At 45.1% G+C, this 20981-nt stretch overlaps 1 protein-coding gene across 1 annotated transcript in view; it reads left to right on the forward strand.

Moving 5' to 3' along the window:
• Positions 1-20981, forward strand: part of grid2ipb (glutamate receptor, ionotropic, delta 2 (Grid2) interacting protein, b) — a 151742-nt gene that overhangs the window by 90336 nt on the left and 40425 nt on the right. Inside the window, exons 8-10 of the mRNA XM_068055983.1 lie at positions 17093-17276; positions 19663-19817; positions 20352-20462. Of these exons, the coding sequence (XP_067912084.1) occupies positions 17093-17276; positions 19663-19817; positions 20352-20462 (450 nt within the window). The remainder of the gene's footprint in view (positions 1-17092; positions 17277-19662; positions 19818-20351; positions 20463-20981) is intronic.

The following is a 20981-nucleotide window of genomic DNA, read 5'->3' on the forward strand; positions in this document are numbered from 1 at the left end:
CTTCAAGGCCCAGAGCTGCTTGAGATTGTCCTGCAAGGTCATCTGCAGTCTCCACCAGTAAAAGTTTTCCACCGGCCATGCTGCAGCCTTTGGGGCAGCACTATGTAGGAGCACTAGGACAGGCAAAGGCATCCATAAGAAAGGCACTAAGAGAATGCACAAGAATGAATAGTTCATTTTTGCTTGTATGATTGGATGTGTTGTTTGATGAAGATGTTATGGCAAGGAATTTGCTGGTGGCTTTTATTGCAGGATTTTGGCCAAGAGGATGCTGTGATGAGACATTGCAGATGAGTGGGAATGTGGGGTATAGTGGAGCAATGGTGGTGAAGGGATGACAACCTAAGGGAAACGCGGTCTGAGCAGGCATTCACGGGCAGCTCATTGGCGTGAAGACATCCCAGATGCCTCCTTCCTGCCTCCTCTTCTCCCTCCAACTTCTCCTCCTTCCCCCTCCACATGGAGCTTGCCCTCTTTGCAGCCTCTGCTCCATCTCCTGGTTGTGTTGCAGACCCAAAGGCATTGCAACAACAGCCCCCATACCTGTTGCAACCTTTGTGTGGACAGGTCACCAAATCTCTGCCCTCCCTGTGAGGATGAGGAGCTGAAAGAAATTAGGATTAGTAAAAAAACTAGTATTGGAGAAATTAATGGGACTGAAAGTTGACAAATCTCCAGGACCTGATGATCTTTACCCTGGAGTGTTGAAAGAGATGGCTACAGAGATAGTGGATGCATTGGTGAGCATCTTTCAAAATTCTATAAATTCTGCAATGGTGCCTGCAGATTGGAAGGTTGCAAATGTAACCCCACTGTTTAAGAAAGGAGGGAGAGAGAAAATGGGGAACAGAAGACCTGTTAGCCTAACGTTGGTAGTAGGGAAAATATTAGAATCTATTATAAAGGATGTGATTACTGGACACTTAGAAAATAATGGTCTGATTGGGCAGAGTCAACATGGATTTATGAAGGGGAAATAATGTTTGTCAAACTTGTTAGCAATTTTTCAAGATGTTACTATTTGGATTTGGATTTTCAGAAGGCTTTGACAAAGTCCCACGTAAGAGGTTACTAAGCAAAATAAAAGCGCCATGGATTGGGGGTAATATACTAGCATGGATTGAGAATTGGGTAACAGGCAGAAAACACAGAGTAGGAATAAATGCTTACCGTCTTACCATCTGGGAGAGGAATGGAGAGGAGTGGACCTGTGGGAAGAACACGGAGCAGGGAGCGGATAAATAGAGCCTGAAGATCACGGCCTAGGTCACTTACCGTCTGGAGAGGAGCGGACCTGCGGGAAGAACACTGAGCTGGGAGCCGATAAATAGAGCCCGAGGATCGCGGCCCAGAGCACTTACCGTCTGGGAGAGGAGTGGAGAGGAGTCCAGGCATGCCTGAGTTTGAAAACAAAGTGAACAGTGAAATCACAGGAAAGCTGCAATGTGATTGGTTGATGAGTAGCTGTTGTTAGGGAGTATCAGTAAATAGCTGGGTTAGTAACTAAAGTAAAGTGAAAGGTAAGGTCGACAGTGTTTTTTATATCGTAAGTAGTGTTTTTTAGGGAACCAAGGTCCCTGGTGTAAATAATCTCTAATTTTTGAGTAATTTGAGGGAGTAAATTAAGGGTAAGTCATGGCAGGGCAGCTCGGCAGCGTGGAGTGCTCCTCCTGTGCAATGTGGGAAGTCAGGGACACTTCCAGTGTCCTGGGTGAACATGTGTGCAGCAAGTGTCTCCAGCTGCAGCTACTCGAAATCTGTTTCAGATCTGGAGCAGTGGCTGGGGACACTGTGGAGTATCCACAAGGCTGAGACCATCATGGATAGCACGTACAGGGAGGTGGTCACACCGCAAGTAAAGACTGCTCAGGCAGAAAGGGAATGGGTGACCGCCAGGCAGAATAGAAGAACTAGGTAGGTAGTGCAGGAGTCCCCTGGGTGCATCTCCCTCTCTAACAGATTTTTCTCTTTGGATACTGTTGGGGGAGATAACTTCTCAGCAGAATGCAGCAAGAGCCAAGTCTGTAGCACCACAGGTGGCTCAGCTGCACAGGAGGGGAGGAAAAAGAGTGGGAGAGCTATAGTGATGGGGGATTCGATCATAATAGGTACAGATAGGCGTTTCTGTGGCAGCAAATGTGACTCCAGGATGGTATGTTGCCTCCCTGGTGCTAGGGTCAAGGATGTCATGGAGCGGTTGCAGGACATTCTGAAGGGGGAGGGTGAACAGTCAGAGGTCGTGGTTCACATTGGTACCAAAGACATAGGTAGAACGAAGGATGAAGTCCTGCAACAAGAATTTAGGGAGCTAGGTAAAAAGTAGGACCTCAAAGGTTGTAATCTCTGGATTACTCCTGGTGCCACGTGCTAGTGCCACGGGCGGGCAATAAACAAAGAAATAACTAATGCCTGTAAAAATGGTACGGCAATTATCATGGGGGATTTTAATCTACATGTAGATTGGTTGAACCAGCTCAGTCAGGGTAGCTTTGAGGAGGAGTTCGTTGAGTGTATCCATGATAGTTTTCTTGAACAGTATGTAATGGAACCAACGAGGGAGCAAGCGATCCTAGATCTAGTCCTGTGTAATGAGACAGGAATAATTAATGACCTCATAGTTAGGGATCCTTTTGGAAGGAGTGATCACAGTATGGTTGAATTTAGAATACAGATGGAGAGTGTGAAGATAAAATCCAATACTAGGGTCCTGCGCTTGAACAAGGGGGACTACAATAGAATGAGGGAGGACTTGGCTAAAGTAGACTGGAAACAAAGATTTTATGGTGGGACAGTTGACGAGCAGTGGAGGACTTTCAAAGTAATTTTTCAAAGTGCTCAGCAAAAGTATATTCCAATGAAAAGGAAGGACTGGAAGAAAAGGGGTAATCTGCCATGGGTGTCTAAGGAAATAAGGGAGGCTATCAAATTGAAAGAGAAGGCATACAAAGTGGCCAAAAACAGCATGAAACTAGAAGATTGGGAAAACTTTAAAGGTCAACAGAAAGCCACAAAAAGAGCTATAAAGAAAAGTAAAATAGAACATGAGAAAAAACTAGTACAGAATATAAAGACAGATAGCAAAAGTTTCTATAAATATATAAAACGAAAAAGAGTGGCTAAAGTAAACGTTGGTCCTTTAGAGGATGAGAAGGGGAATTTAGTTATGGGATATGATGAATTGGCCGAGGCATTGAACAGGTATTTTGTATCGGTCTTCACAGTGGAGGACATTAATAACATGCCAGTAATTGACAAAGAGACGAACGTAGGTGAGGACCTGGAAACAATCTTTATTACGGAAGAGGTAGTGTTGGGCAAGCTAATGGAGCTAAGGATTGATAAGTCTCCTGGCCCTGATGGAATGCATCCCAGGGTACTAAAAGAGATGGCGGGAGAAATAGCAGGTGCACTGGCAGTAATTTTCCAAAATTCGCTGGACTCTGGGGTAGTCCCAGCAGATTGGAAAACAGCAGATGTGACGCCACTGTTTAAAAAGGGAGGTAGACAAAAGGTGGGGAATTATAGACCGGTTAGCTTAACCTCTGTAGTGGGGAAGATGCTTGAGTCTGTTATCAAGGAAGAAATAGCAGGGCATCTCGATAGAAATTGTCCCGTTGGGCAGACGCAGCATGGGTACATGAAGGGCAGGTCATGCTTGACAAATATTTTGGAATTCTATGATGACATTGCGAGCAAGGTGGACAATGGGGACCCAGTGGATGTGGTGTACCTAGATTTCCAAAAGGCCTTCGACAAGGTGCCGCACAAGAGGCTGCTGCATAAGATAAGGATGCATGGCGTTAGGGGTAAAGTATTAGCATGGATAGAGGATTGGTTGACTAACAGGAAGCAGAGAGTGGGGATAAATGAGTGCTATTCTGGTTGGCAATCAGTCACTAGTGGTGTGTCTCAGGGATCGGTGTTGGGACCGCAATTATTTACAATTTATATAGATGATTTGGAGTTGGGGACCACGTGTAGGGTGTCAAAGTTTGCAGATAACACGAAGATGAGTGGCAGAGCAAAGTGTGCAGATGACTGTGAAACTTTGCAGAGGAACATAGATACATTGAGTGAGTGGGCAAAGGTCTGGCAGATGGAATACAATGTTAATAAATGTGAAGTCATTCATTTTGGTAGGAGTAACAGTAAAAAGGATTATTACTTGAATGGTAAAAAGTTGCAGCATGCTGCTATGCAGAGGGACCTGGGTGTCCTTGTACATGAATCGCAGAAGGTTGGTCTGCAGGTACAGCAAGTAATTAGGAAGGCAAATGGAATTTTGTCCTTCATTGCTAAAGGGATTGAGTTTAAAAGCAGAGAGGTTATGTTGCAGCTGTATAAGGTTCTGATGAGGCCGCACCTGGAGTACTGTGTGCAGTTTTGGTCTCCTTACTTGAGAAAGGATGTACTGGCACTGGAGAGGGTGCAGAGGAGGTTCACTAGGTTGATTCTGGAGTTGAGGGGGTTGGCTTATGAGGAGAGACTGAGTAGATTGGGTGGCACAGTGGCGCAGTGGTTAGCACCGCAGCCTCACAGCTCCAGCGACCCGGGTTCAATTCTGGGTACTGCCTGTGTGGAGTTTGCAAGTTCTCCCTGTGTCTGCGTGGGTTTTCTCCGGGTGCTCCGGTTTCCTCCCACAAGCCAAAAGACTTGCAGGTTGGTAGGTAAATTGGCCATTATAAATTGTCCCTAGTATAGGTAGGTGGTAGGGAAATATAGGGTCAGGTGGGGATGTGGTAGGAATATGGGATTAGTGTAGGATTAGTATAAATGGGTGGTTGATGGTCGGCACAGACTCAGTGGGTCGAAGGGCCTGTTTCAGTGCTGTATCTCTAAACTAAATCTAAGCTAAATATTCATTGGAATTCAGAAGAATGAGGGGGGATCTTATAGAAACATATAAAATTATGAAGGTAATAGATAAGATACAAGTAGAGAGGATGTTTCCACTGGCAGGTGAAGCTAGGACAAGAGGGCATAGCCTCAAGATTAGAGGGAGCAGATTTAGGACTGAATTAAGAAGGAACTTCTTCACCCAGAGGGTTGTTAATCTATGGAATTCCTTGCCCAGTGAAGTAGTTGACACTTCTTCAGTAAACGTTTTTAAAGCTAAGGTAGATATCTTTTTGAACAATAAAGGAATTAAGGGATACGGTGAGAGCGCGGGTAAGTGGATCTGAGTCCACGAAAAGATCAGCCATGATCTTATTGAATGGCGGAGCAGGCTCGAGGGGCCGGACGGCCTACTCCTGCTCCTAGTTCTTATGATCTTATGATAGAGCAGATGAATGCATGGCTGAAGAGATGGTGCAGGTGGGATGGCTTTAGTTTCCTGGATCACTTGGTCTGTTTCTGGCAAAGGTGGGACCTGTACAAGTCGGACAGGTTGTGCCTGAACCAGAACAGGACCAACATTCTTTCAGGGAGCTTTGCTCGTGATTTTGGCGGGTTTAAACTAATTTGGCAGAGGGATGGGATACAGAGTACAGTAGAGGGTGATGCATAGCCAAATATAGAAGAGAAACTAAGTCAGTCTGTAAGGCAGAGCAAATATAGACCTGTTAAGGCACAAGCGAATAATGCAAGGCTGGATTGCATCTATTTTAACGCAAGGAGTCTTACAAGGCAGATGAATTGAGGGCATTGATTACCACATGGGAATATGATATTATTGCTATCCCAGAGACATGATGGAGGGAAGGGTAGGACTGGCAACTCAATATTCCAGGGTATAGAATCTTCAGGCATGACGGATGGGGGGGCGGTGGGGGGAAGAGGGGGGCGTGATGTAAAAGAGGAGGTGGCATTGCACTACTGATTAAGGAGTCAATTACTGCAGTAAGGAGGGATGATATATTTTGATAAGGTGGGAGAGTGGTTAAGGAGGTAAGAGCCCATGGGATCCCGGGCAATTTGGCAAATTGGATCCAAAATTGGCTTAGTGGCAGGAGGAGGGTGATGGTCGACGGTTGTTTTTGCGATTGGAAGCCTGTGACCAGTGGTGTACTACAGGGATCGGTACTGGGACCCTTGCTGTTTGTAGTGTACATTAATGATTTTGACGTGAATATAGGAGGTATGATCAGTAAGTTTGCAGATGACACGAAAATTGGTGGTGTCGTAAACAGTGAGGAGGAAAGCCTTAGATAATAGGACGACATAGATGGGCTGGTAAGATGGGCGGAGCAGTGGCAAATGGAATTGAATCCTGAGAAGTCTGAGGTGATGCATTTTGGGAAGACTAACAAGGCAAGGGAATATACAATGGGTGGTAGGACCCTAGGAAGTACAGAGGGTCAGAGGGACCTTGGTGTACTTGTCCATAGATCACTGAAGGCAGCAGCACAGGTAGATAAGGTGCTTAGTAAGGCCTACGGGATACTTGCCTTTATTAGCCAAGGCATAGAATATAAGAGCAGGGAGGTTATGATGGAGCTGTATAAAACGCTGGTCAGGCCACAGCTGGAGTACTGTGTACAGTTCTGGTCGCAACACTATAGGAAGAATGTGATTGCACTGGAGAGGGTGCAGAGGAGATTCACCAGGATGTTGCCTGGGCTGGAGCATTTCAGCTATGAAGAGAGACTGGATAGGCTAGGGTTATTTTCCTAAGAGCAGAGAAGGCTGAGGGGGGACCTAATTGAGGTATACAAAATTATGAGTGGCATAGATAGGGTAGATAGGAAGAAACTTTTTCCCTTAGCGGAGGTGTCAATAACCAGGGGGCATACATTTAAGGTAGGGGGCAGGAGGTTTAGAGGACATTTGAGGAAACCATTTTTCACCCAGAGGGTGGTTGGAATCTGGAACACACTGCCTGAAGGGGTGGTCGAGGCAGAAACCCTCACAACATTTAAGAAGTATTGAGATGAACACTTGAAACACCATAGCATACTAGGCTACGGGCCAAGTGCTGGAAAATGGGATTAGGATAGGTGCTTGATGGCCAGCATGGACACTATGTGCCGAAGGGCCTGTTTCTGTGCTATATAACTCTATGACTCTATGAAATATGTCATTCTCAGGTTGGCAGGTTGTGACCAATGGGGTACCTCAAGGATCAGTGCTTGGGTCCCAGCTGTTCACAATCTATATCAATGATTTGGATGTGGGGACAAATTGTAATATTTCCAAGTTTGCAGATGACACAAAACTTGGTGGGAATGTGAGTTGTGAGGAGGATGCAAAGAGGCTTCAAGGGGATTCGGACAGGCTGAGTGAGTGGGCAAGAACATGGCAGATGGAATATAATGTGGATAAGTGTGAGGTTATCCATTTTGGTGGGAGGAATGGAGGTGCAGAGTATTTCTTAAATGGTGAGAGATTGGAAAGTGTTGATGTCCAAAGGAACCTATTTGTCCTTGTTCATAAGTCACTGAAAGCTAACATGCAGGTGCAGCAAGCAATTAGGAAGGCAAACAATATGTTAGCCTTTATCGCAAGAGGATTTGAGTCTTGCTTCAATTGCATAGAACATTGGTGAGGCCGCACCTGGAATATTGTGTGCAGTTCTGGTCCACTTGCCTGAGGAAAGATATACTTGTCATAGAGAGAATGCAGCGGAGGTTCACCAGACTGATTCATGGGATGGTGGGATTGTCCTATGAGGAGAGATTGAAGAGACCGGGCCTGTATTCTCTGGAGTTTAGAAGAATGAGAGGCGATCTCGTGGAAACGTACACAATTCTTAAAGGGATATACAGGGTAGATGCAGAAAAGATGTTTCCCCTAGCTGTGGGGTCTAGAACCAGGGGACACAATCTCAGAATAAAGGGCAAGCCATTTAGTACTGAGATGAGGAGGAACTTCTTCACTCAGAGGGTGGTGAATCTTTGGAATTCTCTGACCCAGGGGGTGGTGGAAGCTCAGTCACTGAGTAAGTTCAAGACAGAGATCAATAGATTTCTAGTTGCTAATGACATCAAGGGATATGGAGATAGTGCGGGAATATAGCATTGAGGTAGACGATCAGCCATGATCTAGAATGGCCATTGAAGGGCTGAATGGCCTACTACTGTTCCTATGTTCCTAACACTCCTTCCCAAATCCAGCAACACATCACAAAATCTCCAATGTTCTTCCACAATCTTTTGAATAGCAGAAGTTAGTCTAAAACACCTTACCTGCAAGTAAATGGTCCTTTAAATAGCACTAGTGAGGGGATCCCTTTTGTACCTGAATGCATGTTCTTTTGTGAGTGGATAGAGCATGAGTTCAGTGGATCTGCACAGCTCAACAAGGACATGTAGTAAATCAGCTGGAACAGCTGTTTAATGTTTCGATCTGACCAGCTGAGCGCTCTGAGTGCACACCCTCGCTAGTGCTCTTCCCAGCATGGGGCACCAGATGGACTGTGCTGGAAGCAGCCAGAACCGCTGTGTGTATCATTCTGAGGCCCTTGGCTTCCATGGCATTGTCTCCAGCGGTGTTATGGAGCCTAATTTCTAGCCACTAAATGTTAATTCAGCAGGGAAAGAGTTATTTGCAGTGTAAATGAAAAGTTACCATTTGTTCAATAAAGTAAGCGTTACTCTGCTGCCCAACTCTGCTCTTGCATAAATTCCTGCATACTCATCACCCTCATTCTTACCAAAGTCTATTTACTTCATCCTGTGGCATTGAGACCAAAGCAGCTGGGATCTTCAGTGAAGGGTCACGTGTCTTGGGACTCTCTCGCTTCCTACGTCCCTCTCCTATGTTAGTGACACAGTTTAATGATGGCTGGAAACAGAATTCTGATTGAGAATCTCCTGTTCCCAAGTATGTACAACACACCAAGATAGTCTGTCCTGGGTGGATGTGCACTTTTTCTCTATTTGCTGCCTGACAGCGCCTTCTGGTGGACAGTATTTGTCACCTGCCATTATCCAAATTCACTTTCATGTTTCTGATGACAGAGCTGCTTTAACAGGCTGTTAGGATGGGTGTGATTTAGTGAGTTTGGTTCCTAATTCTGGGAAGACTTGTCTCCCAAGTGGCGGAACCATTGTGTGGGGCCTGAGTGGGTAGAGGAAGGGGCAAGTATTTTTCAATATGTTTGCATTCAACATTTGGGTGTAGGTGTGAATTCTGTTTTTTTAAGTAAGAACTTTCTATAAAGCACCTTTCATGACCTCAGGATGTCCCAAAGTGCTCTACAGCTAATGAATAACTATTGAAGTTTAGTCACTATTGTCACGTAGGAGGAGAGCGATGTAGGGGAGAGAATCTCAGGATACATGACCTTTACTGAAGATTACACTGCGTTAGTCACAGGATAAAACCAGTTTCATAGCTGCTGCTGGTCCCAGTGGCACAATCACATGGACAGTTCCAGGAACTGCTGGTGTTGGATCCTTCAGTAACGACACTTAGCAAGACTGAGATTTAACTTGTTTCATAGACTTTATTTAGCCATCTTTACTCTGCAGATACAGTCCTTCAAAATGTGCTATCTGACCTTTGAACCCCCAGGTCAGATAATCTCCTAACTAGTACACCCATGTATCGTATTCTATCTAATATGTGAGTACCATATTGTATCAAATATGCAAGTCCATATTACACACAGTTATCATCATGACATCCCTCCCCATCAGTCTGAAAACATGTCCATGATTTTCTGACATTACACAAATGAATACATGCACATTAGATAAAATCCGTGGCTCTGCCTGCCATCTCAGGAACTATTATCGTCCCTTGACTTGACCGTATCGGCTTCCTTTCATGAGCCTTCATCTGTGCCTCTGGACTGCAAGCTTTTAGCATGCTGTCAGAAACTCTGGAGTCTCTGGTCCCTGGTCCAGGTGCCTCATCAGTCCCTATGGCCATCTGAACCTCCTGTCAATGTTGAACTGCTATTTGCTGTTCCACCATCTGTGCATCTTGATCTGGAACCAAATTTGGTTCGGACTCAGGGTTCTGCATCATTGAACTACTGCGATGCTGATATTTCTTGACATATGACGTTTTTCTGATATATTCTACTCCTTCTGGTGACCTCACAGTCACCCTATTTCCAGTCTTGGAAATAACATTATAGGGTTCTGGAAAGAATGTTGTGCCCATCTTGTTTGAAATCGCTTGCCTAGCTAGCATTTCATCACTTGGCATCACATCAGACTCTCTGGCACCCCTTCTATGATCTGCATAAAACTTTGACCACCCTTCTTCTTAGCATCATGGTCTTGAACTTCTTGATCAACAATGATATCTCTGATTTCTGGCATCTTGATGCAGATTTTTGCCCAAATAGCAACTCTGCTGGGCTGTTCCCTGTCGTAGTATGTGGAATTGCTCTGTACACTGCCACATGTGACAGAACTGCCTCCTTCTATTCTTTGCCTTCAGCTTGGCAACTCTCATCCGCTTCCCTAGAGATTGGTTCTGACGTTCCACCTCTCTATTAGCTTATGGCCATTTTGGTGTCACTGTGATGATAGATCCCTGTAACCTGCATGTAGTCAGCAAACATCTGTGAGATAAATTGTAACTCATTGTCTGAGTACAAAGTAACTGGCAAACCATGCCTCGCAAATATCTCAGTCAGTGCTGTCACTGTTTTCTCTGCTGTTGTAGACTTTATCATAATGTACTTGTAGTACTGGCTGTAATGGTCAAACACAATCAGAATTGACTCTCCTGACGGAAACAAGCCTAAAAAATCTACAGCCATGTCTTCGCATGGTCTGGCTGGTAACAATGTGCTGCGTATTGGTTCAGGTGGGTTGGGGTTGCTAATGACTTTATGTCCATGATGGGATTTGCCAAATTTTTTTTTTTTACAATTAGAACATTACAGCACAGTACAGGCCCTTCGGCCCTCGATGTTGTGCCGACCTGTGAAACCATCTGACCTACACTATTTCATTTTCATCCATATGTCTATCCAATGACCACTTAAATGCCCTTAAAGTTGGCGAGTCTACTACTGTTGCAGGCAGGGCGTTCCACGCCCCTACTACTCTCTGAGTAAAGAACCTACCTCTGACATCTGTCCTATATCTATCACCCCTCAACTTAAAGCTATGTCCCCTCGTGTTTGCCATCACCATCCGAGGAAAAAGACTCTCACTATCCACCCTATCTAACCCTCTGATTATCTTATATGTCTCTATTAAGTCACCTCTCCTCCTCTTTCTCTCCAACGAAAACAACCTCAAGTCCCTCAGCCTTTCCTCGTAAGACCTTCCCTCCATACCAGGCAACATCCTAGTAAATCTCCTCTGCACCCTTTCCATAGCTTCCACATCCTTCCTATAATGCGGTGACCAGAACTGCACGCAATACTCCAGGTGCGGTCTCACCAGAGTTTTGTACAGCTGCATCATGACCCCGTGGCTCTGAAACTCGATCCCCCTACTAATAAAAGCTAACACACCATATGCCTTCTTAACAGCCCTATTTTCTGCCTCTTTCTCCATTCCAGGTCACCAAACCTTGGTTCTCAGGTTCTGCTTCATACTGACCATTCCTAAATGTCCTTCATGAGCCAATGTCACCATTCTATTCTTTAGCTGGCTTGGCACCACGAGTCTGAGCACACATTTCCCCATTGTGCACAGTTCATCTCTCACAGCATCATAGAACTTGTAGAAACACTTCTCCCACTCTCCTGTCTGGATCCTCTGCCTGATGTCTTCTAGTTCTGGATCTCTGTCTGACTCTCTATATCTTCCTAGCTGTCATTGCTCTGGGTGTCGAGTGTACCGTTACAAATCGCACTAACGATTCCACTTCCTTCTCTAGCATGGACCGTTTGTCCACTTTCAGTAGTCTTGATAGCGAATCTGCAATGCTTGTCATCCCCATCATGTGACTAACCTTGTACTTGCATTGCTAAAGTCTGAGTACCCACATCTCAATCCGAGCACATGGTTTTGACTTTGGAGAGTATATCGCCTCAGTGGTTTATGGTCTGTCAGCAACTCAATTTCGATGCCAAACATGTATGCATGAAATCTTTCACATGCCCAGATCAGTCCCAAGGCCTCTTTCTCTAAGAATATCGCCTCTCCACATACGTCAAAGACCAGCTTGCATAATTGATGACTTTTGGTCCTCTAGCGTGTGTCAGTACTAACACTGCTCCTAGTGCCACCAGACTGGCCTCTGCAATGACCTTCGTTGGTGCTTGGGGATCATAATATCCAAGAGTGTGACTACTCATCAAGCTTTCCTTCAGTGCTCTTGTCATGACCGACCGCTCCAGTCAAAGTCCCCCAAAAAAATATACGATTCTGATTGTGGTGGGAGAAGCACACTGTTAATTCAATCCTGTCCCTTCACAGATTGCCTAACATATCATTTTAAACTTTCCAAATTAAAGAAAGACCCAGCCAAATTGTACCATCTATTAGAATGCGGCTAACTAAACCAGGTGTCTTTAAATCAACAAATTAACTGTTTAATTAAAAAAACTAAATTCTTGAACACTATGAAGATATAAACAACATTTAAAATAGAAAAAATTAGAGTCCTTTCAAATTTACAGTCCAATGTTGCTTGAAATCCTCACAGCTGTCCGATGGGAAAAATAGGTTCTTCCACAGTAGAACAGTCCGTAGTCTAATTCCAGCAGTACTTGAAGCTTTCCTTCCTTCAGTTTAAATGATCAGAGATCTCTGTTTTGTCTTGACTTTTTAGAATTTTGAGAGATAATAATGATTAAACAGACTAAATTCTCTTCCTTCAGTTTAAATGGCTGAGTGCTCTTCTTTCAAGTGCTAACACCAGCTGTCTGTCTGCGTTCTGTTAGAACAGACTGTCTTCAACTAAAAAGCCAGTTCAAAATTGAATTGTAACAAATGTATCGCTTGATGCTCAGTCCAAGTGGCTGTATCCAAGGTAATGAGAATGCACCCTTTGAATTGCAGTCTCCAAATAGCAACCAAAAATGCACTTTTTCCAACTCCTGAGGCTTGCTGGTTCTTAAAGCAGTACTGATCTTTTGCAAGCCTTAAAGGCACACCGTATATTCCCGGAAATAAAAACGACAGGACCATGACTCTCTGAATGCATCCTTCTGCCCTTGGCCAAAAACCAATCATTTATTCTCCCTTGTTAACTTCCTCAATGGATCAGCCATTGTAGCGAAGTTTGGTATGAATTTTGTACAATAGTTTACAAGACCAAGAAAACTCCTCGCCTCACTGGCATTTTGTGGTTCTCTTGCCTCTACCGCTGCTTTAACTTTCTCTGTTACTTGATTAATGCCTTGGCTTATCAACTTGTGTCCCATAAATATTAACTTTGACACTCCAAATAGGAATTTGTCTGCATTCACTGTTAGACTCCTGCTTGCAATCTTGCCAACACTAGTCTCAACCTCTCATCATGATCCTCATGAGAGGCACCATGAGCAATGATGTCATCTGAAATATTGGCCACTCCTGGAACACCTTGAATTGATTTCGTGTTGGTAAATCTCAGGTGCTGCGTTTATGGCAAATAACAGCCTTTTGTATCGGTACAGTCCACAGTGTGTGACAAACGCTGTCACCTTCCTAGAGTCTGGGTGCAACTCTAGCTGGTGGTACCCACTTTAAGTCCAACTTGGAAAACACCTTACTTGTTGACATCTCCTGGAGTATCTCATCTACAGTTGGTATAGGATGGCATTCTCTAACCACTGCCTCATTCACCTGCCTCATGTCAATGTACAGTCTTATGCCTACATTTTGCTTGGGCACTATCACTACTGGACTCACCCTAGGTGTTTGTTCTTCTACTGATTCAACAATATCTAGATCAATGAGCTCTTGGATCTTAGCTTCAACCTTGCTCCTCAATCCAAAAGGTGCTCTTCGTACTGGGTAAACTACTGTCTTGGTATTGTCATCAATGGTCAGCTTCACCTGATGATCACAAAGCTTTTCTATTCCTTGGAAAACATGTTAGAACGCCTCCTTCAGTTCAGCAAATGACTTCGCCAAGTTCACCTTCAAGCCAATATGCAACACCCCTAAAGCTTGAGCCATCTCTCTGCCCATGAGTGGTTTCCCTTTCTCTCGATGACCATGAACTCTGCATCTACCTTATCATCACCTCCTTGCACTACATCCATGAAACATCCCACAGTTTGAAGCGGTATCTTGGATGTGTATGGATACAACTTCTTCACACATTTCCGTGATGTGCACTCAATTCTTTACTCAATTCTTCCCACAATGTCCTATCAATCACATTGCTGTCACTTCCAGTATTCACAATGATGTCTACTTGCACCCACCAATCAGCACTGGAACTTTTCCACGTTTCCCATCATTGACTCCAAACATGTATTCCTCATAACATTCATCATCATTTTCCTCATCATTCTCTACTCAGCATATATTTCTGCTTTTTCCATTCCTCTGTCCTCAGTTTTCCTTTCCAGACTTTTCTCCCTACCCAGTTTTGCTTCTGCACTTCCTAGCAGAGTGATCCTTTCCTCCCAATTTCTGCATGTCTTGCCTTTAGCAGGGCAGCGAGAATCCTTCCCAAAATGTCCCAAATTTCCACATTTGAAGCACTCTTCTTCCATCTTACTTGAGCCATTCCTACCTAGCTGTCTAGAAAATCTGAGCTTGCTCAATTGGCTTGACTTTGATCTAGGACATTCTGAAGCTGAAGTGTCTGCATCCAACTTCATCAACTGGAATTGAGCTTCCACAGCTTCAAACAAAGACGCCACCCTCAATGTTTCTGCCAAGGTTAACACATCTTTTTCAAGCAACTTGCACTTCAAGTAGTTCGGCTGGAAACTTGTATGACTTGATTCCTGAGCTAATTATCCAAATCATTTCCATAATTACATCTTGGCGCAATCGAGTAAAACATTGCGCAACAGTTTCCCCACCTATCTGCTTCATCTATCGAAAAAGTCACTGAAATGTTGCATTCATCTTCACCATATAATGATTGTTTAATGCAACCATGGCCTTCTAATAATCATCCTGTTCTGTGCCATTAAGTATTTTGAATGTCTCTCTCACTGATGCCCCAGCCTTGTACAGCAACAAAGCTCTCCGTTGTGCTCGCTGCGTCGACGTTGCCCCATTGAGAAACAGGCCTTTGCTGTCCGTGTAAGCCTCAAACTCTTCAAGCCATGCGACCCATCACACACTCACTATACTGTCTTCACCGTTGGGATCAAATGGATTTACACCCCTAATCCCAGCATATTCCACCAATCCACCAAAAGCCATATCCAACTGTAGCGGTTGAGTAACCTAATCCAATATTTTAGACCTCACCGCCACTGTCTGATCCTCCAGTAATGCCACTTAGCAAGACTGAGATTTAACTTGCTTCACAAACTTTATTCAGCCATCTTTACTCGACAGATACAATCCTTCAATATGTGCTATCTGACCTTTGAACCCCCAGGTCAGATGATCTCCTAACTTGTACAGCATGTACCTTATTATATTCTAATATGCAAGACCACATAACATTCAGTTAACATCATGACATAGCCCAGCTCTTGCCTCGCTTATGGCCTAGACTGATTTAACTATGTACTATGTAGATACGTTACCCCAGGCTGTCCCAATGACCAGGGTGAAAAGAAAATATTCAGTAGCCACAAACTATGGATTCATTAAGGGAAAATCATGTTTAACTAACTTTTTGAAGAGGGAACAGAGAGGGTTGACAAGGGCAATGCTGTTGATGTGGTGTCCAAAAGGCATTTGATACAGTGCCACACAACAGATTTGTGAGCAAAATTATAGCTCATGGAATAAAGGGGACAGTAGCAACATGATGCAAAATTGGCTGAGTAGCAGGAAACAGAGAGTAGTGGTTAATAGATGTTCTTCGGGCTAAAGGAAGGTTTGTAGTGGAGTTCCCCAGGGGTCAGTGTTGGGACCCTTGCTGTTCCTCATATATATTACTGACCTGGACCTCGGTGTACAGGGTACAATTTCAAAATTTGCGGATGATACAAAACTTGGAAGCATTGTTAACTGTGAGGAGGACGTGGACAAGTTCAAAAGAATGTGGACAAGTTGGTGGAATGGGCAGACAAGTGGCAGATGAAGTTCAATGCAGGAAAACGTGAAGTGATTCATTTTGGTAGGAAGAACATGGAGAGACAATATAACATAAAGGGTACAACACTAAAGGGGATGCAAGAGCAGAGGGACCTGGGATATATGTGCATAAATCATTGAAGGTGGCAGGACAGGTTGAGAGTGCAGTTAATAAAGCATACACTATCCTATGCTTTATTAATAGGGGCATGGAGTACAAGAGCAAGGACGTTATGTTAAACTTGTATAAGACACTAGTTCGGCCTCAGCTGGAGTATTGTGTCCAGTTCTGGGTGCCGCACTTTAGGAAAGATGTGAAGGCATTGGAGGGAGTGCAGAAAAGAGTCACGAGAATGGTTCCAGGGATGAGGAACTTCGGGTATGAAGACAGATTGGAGAAGTTGGGACTTTTTTCCTTGTAGAAGAAAAGGCTGAGAGGTAATTTGATAGAGGTATTTGAAATCATGAGAGGTCTGGACAGAGTAGATGAAAGGATCGAAACCAAGAGGGCACAGATTTAAAGTAATTGACAAAAGAAGCAAAAGTGACATGAGGAAAAACTTCTTCATGCAGCAATTTGTTAGGATCTGTAATGCACTACCTGAGAGTGTGATGGAGGCAGGTTCAATTGAGGCATTCAAAAGGGAATTACTGTTATCTGAAAAGCAAGAATGTGCAGGGTTACGGGGAGAAAACGAGGAATGGCATTAGGTGAATTGCTCATTCAGAAAACCAGTCTGGACAGGATGGGCCAAATGGCCTCCTTCTGCACTGTAACAATTCTGTGATTCTGTGGTACAAGCATGAGGAAAGGGAAAAATGATATGGGACTAAGCACAACTGTTCTTTCAAAGAGCCAGCAGAAGCTCGATGAGCCAAATGGCTTCTTTCTGTGCTGTTTCTATAATTCTATATTTCTATGGGAAATGTGTATCTGTATGTCTGTTAGTTTATGTATTCATGCATGTGTATGCCTGTGCGAAAGGTCCTGATTGTATGGACATGTGTGTATGTGTGTGTATTTCTGTCTGGGTCCTTGTGCCTGTGTATATAATCTGTTTCTCTTCTCTTCCTCCTGGTGCAATGCTCAGAGCCAGACCCTGTGGACTCTCCCTCATACACCTCGTCACTGACATCTCTCCAGTGGGTGGCTGAAATCCTGCCATCCAGTATAAAGTTCCAAGGGAGAACTTTCATCCAGCAACTGGAGCACCTCCTGACCCCGCAGGAGCGATACAGTGTCTGCAAGGCTCTCGAGGGCTTCTTCCAGCACAGGTAGGCACCATGCAGGTCCATGCTGTCGTCGCAACGGAGCTTAGCCTGTGCAGAGATCAGCTCGCACACTGTGGGTCCTGTACAGGGATCAGCTCACACACTGTGGGTCCTGTGCAGAGATCAGATCACACACTGTGGGTCCTGTGCAGAGATCAGCTCACACACTGTGGGTCCTGTGCAGAGATCAGCTCGCACACTGTGGGTCCTGTGCAGAGATCAGCTCACACAGTGTGGAGCCTGTACAGAGATCAGCTCACACACTGTGGGTCCTGTACAGAGATCAGCTCACACACTGTGGGTCCTGTACAGAGATCAGCTCACACACTGTGGGTCCTGTACAGAGATCAGCTCACACACTGTGTATCCTGTACAGAGATCAGCTCACACATTGTGGGTCCTGTACAGAGATCAGCTCATACACTGTGGGTCCTGCACAGAGATCAGCTCACACACTGTGGGTCCTGTACAGTGATCAGTTCAAACACTGTGGGTCCTGTACAGTGATCAGCTCACACACTGTGGGGCCTTTACAGAGATCAGCTCACACACTGTGGGTCCTGTACAGAGATCAGCTCACACACTGTGGGTCCTGTACAGTGATCAGTTCAAACACTGTGGGTCCTGTACAGAGATCAGCTCACACGCTGTGGGGCATTTACAGAGATCAGCTCACACACTGTGGGTCCTGTGCAGAGATCAGCTCACACACTGTGGGTCCTGTACAGAGATCAGCTCACACACTGTGGGTCCTGTACAGAGATCAGCTCACACGCTGTGGGTCCTGTACAGAGATCGACTCACACACTGTGGGGCCTTTTACAGAGATCAGCTCACACACTGTGGGTCCTGTACAGAGATCGACTCACACACTGTGGGTCCTTTTACAGAGATCAGCTCACACACTGTGGGTCCTGTACAGAGATCGACTCACACACTGTGGGTCCTGTACAGAGATCGGCTCACACACTGTGGGGCCTTTTACAGAGATCAGCTCACACACTGTGGGTCCTGTACAGAGATCGACTCACACACTGTGGGTCCTGTACAGAGATCGGCTCACACACTGTGGGGCCTTTTACAGAGATCAGCTCACACGCTTTGGGTCCTGTACAGAGATCAGCTCACACACTGTGGGTCCTGTACAGTAATGAGCTCACACACTGTGGGACCTTTACAGAGATCAGCTCACATGATGTGGGTCCTATGCAGTGATCAGCTCACACACTGGGGTCCTGTACAGAGATCAGCTCACACACTGTGGTGCCTTTTACAGAGATCAGCTCACACACTGTGGGTCCTGTACAGTGATCAGTTCAAACACTGTGGGTCCTGTACAGTGATCAGCTCACACACTGTGGGGCCTTTACAGAGATCAGCTCACACACTGTGGGTCCTGTACAGAGATCAGCTCACACACTGTGGGGCCTGTACAGAGATCAGCTCACACACTGTGGGTCCTGTACGGAGATCAGCTCACACACTGTGGGTCCTGTACAGAGATCAGCTCACACACTGTGGGGCCTGTACAGAGATCAGCTCACACACTGTGGGGCCTGTACAGAGATCAGCTCACACACTGTGGGGCCTGTACAGAGATCAGCTCACACACTGTGGGTCCTGTACAGTGATCAGCTCACACACTGTGGGTCCTGTACAGAGATCAGCTCACACACTGTGGGGCCTGTACAGAGATCAGCTCACACACTGTGGGTCCTGTACGGAGATCAGCTCACACACTGTGGGTCCTGCACAGAGATCAGCTCACACACTGTGGGTCCTGTACAGAGATCTGCTCACACACTGTGGGGCCTTTACAGAGATCAGCTCACACACTATGGGTCCTGTACAGAGATCAGCTCACGCACTGTGGGGCCTGTACAGAGATCAGCTCACGCACTGTGGGGCCTGTACAGAGATCAGCTCACACACTGTGGGGCCTGTACAGAGATCAGCTCACACACTGTGGGTCCTGTACAGAGATCGACTCACACACTGTGGGTCCTGTACAGAGATCGGCTCACACACTGTGGGTCCTGTACAGTGATCAGCTCACACACTGTGGTCCTGTACAGAGATCGGCTCACACACTGTGGGTCCTGTACAGTGATCAGCTCACACACTGTGGTCCTGTACAGAGATCAGCTCACACACTGTGGGTCCTGTACAGGTGAAATGTACTGGTGCCCATTCACACTGTTTCTCCAGGATCTCTTGCTGAAGTTATGGCAGGAAGAATGGAGCGTTTCCTGATGGTGGAAAATCAGAGCCCAGATTGTTTTTCCTCTGTAGTTCTCAGTGTTCTGAACCTCTGCAGTAAGACCCAAAGCAGAACTGTCTGCCTGCCTTTAATGAGCTCTGGACTGAATCTTCACTTGTTCTCCCACAGGAACATCGATACTCTGATTGTTGACATCTATCCTGTGCTGGACACGCCAGCGAAACAGGTGATCTGGCAGTTCATTTATCAGCTGCTGACATATGAGGAGCAGGAACATTGCCACCAGAAGATTGCCAGATTCCTGGGATACAAGGCAGCCGCAGGTGAGATGAGCTGATTGGAAAAGGAGTTTGTGCAAGGTTGCCCAAGGAGTGCCACCTGTGGAATCCGAGAAAGGAATGATTGAGCATGTAGGAGACAGGAGCCTTTTGTTTTGCTGTTTGCACTGGATTAAGTAACTGTCAAAAATATCAACGCACACATGAGGTCTATCAGAACTTTCTGGCATTTCACCAATTGGAAGTTCACAGCCCTCGAGTATAAATTCTTGCAATGTATTACAATACTTTGCAAAGGAGAAGTTCTATATCACTGAATGCCCGGATTAACTCTGTGTCACAGTGCCTCAAATCTGTTTATCATCTCTGTGTCACACTGGCTCATCCCTGTGATTTCTCACACGCACTGACTGATCCCTGTATCGGGATTTGTTGACACAATGCCACCTATGTTATCTTGTTTAAAATTTTGATTGGAATGCTAGAGTTTCCTTTTGATTCTTACAAGCAGAGTGTTTAAAATTCATCCATTCTGTTGATCTTCACTTGTGACCACTTTTGATCCTCTCTCTACTGCAGAGTCCGCAGAAGGTGAGCTGATATCTGAAGGGCCTCGCCGTAACTCTGTCAGAACCTCGTCGGTCTATCATGGAAGCGTGCGTGTTCGTACTTCAAAAGAATCCACAAGAGGTATGAGTATTTTATGGGCATGATTGAGTGAAGGATGTGTCCCTGTTTGGTGATCTAGTACATACAATGATTTGGTTGGAAGTCCTTGCTCTTGAGCACCGTCCAGCAAACCTTGCTGCAAGGTATATGTCTGGACATTGGATGAGTACAGAAACAGGCTCGGTTATGATTCCTTCTGCAGCTGAATTTCCTATTGACACTCATTGCCTTCGTTCACATATTAGACACATGGCTGAGGTACAGGGTTAGCGTACATGAAGTGTATCTCAGCAAAAATAAGCACCTTCATGAAAGAAGGGCTAAATGGAAAAAAAACTTTTATTAAATTATGATTAAACTTATAATACATGTAGCAATCAGTGGCCGTTACGGAAAGCTAGTTCACAGCTGCAGGATGAGTGTGTTCAATGCTTACTGGTTACTTTATTTAGCAACTCAATGTTTCAGTTGTCTTGATCAGCTCCTATTGCTTTCTAATATAACACCTTCTTCAGGTTTAATCAGATGAATTATTGCTGG

Source organism: Heterodontus francisci, chromosome 24 (genome assembly GCF_036365525.1).
Source record: "Heterodontus francisci isolate sHetFra1 chromosome 24, sHetFra1.hap1, whole genome shotgun sequence".
Taxonomy (NCBI): domain Eukaryota; kingdom Metazoa; phylum Chordata; class Chondrichthyes; order Heterodontiformes; family Heterodontidae; genus Heterodontus; species Heterodontus francisci.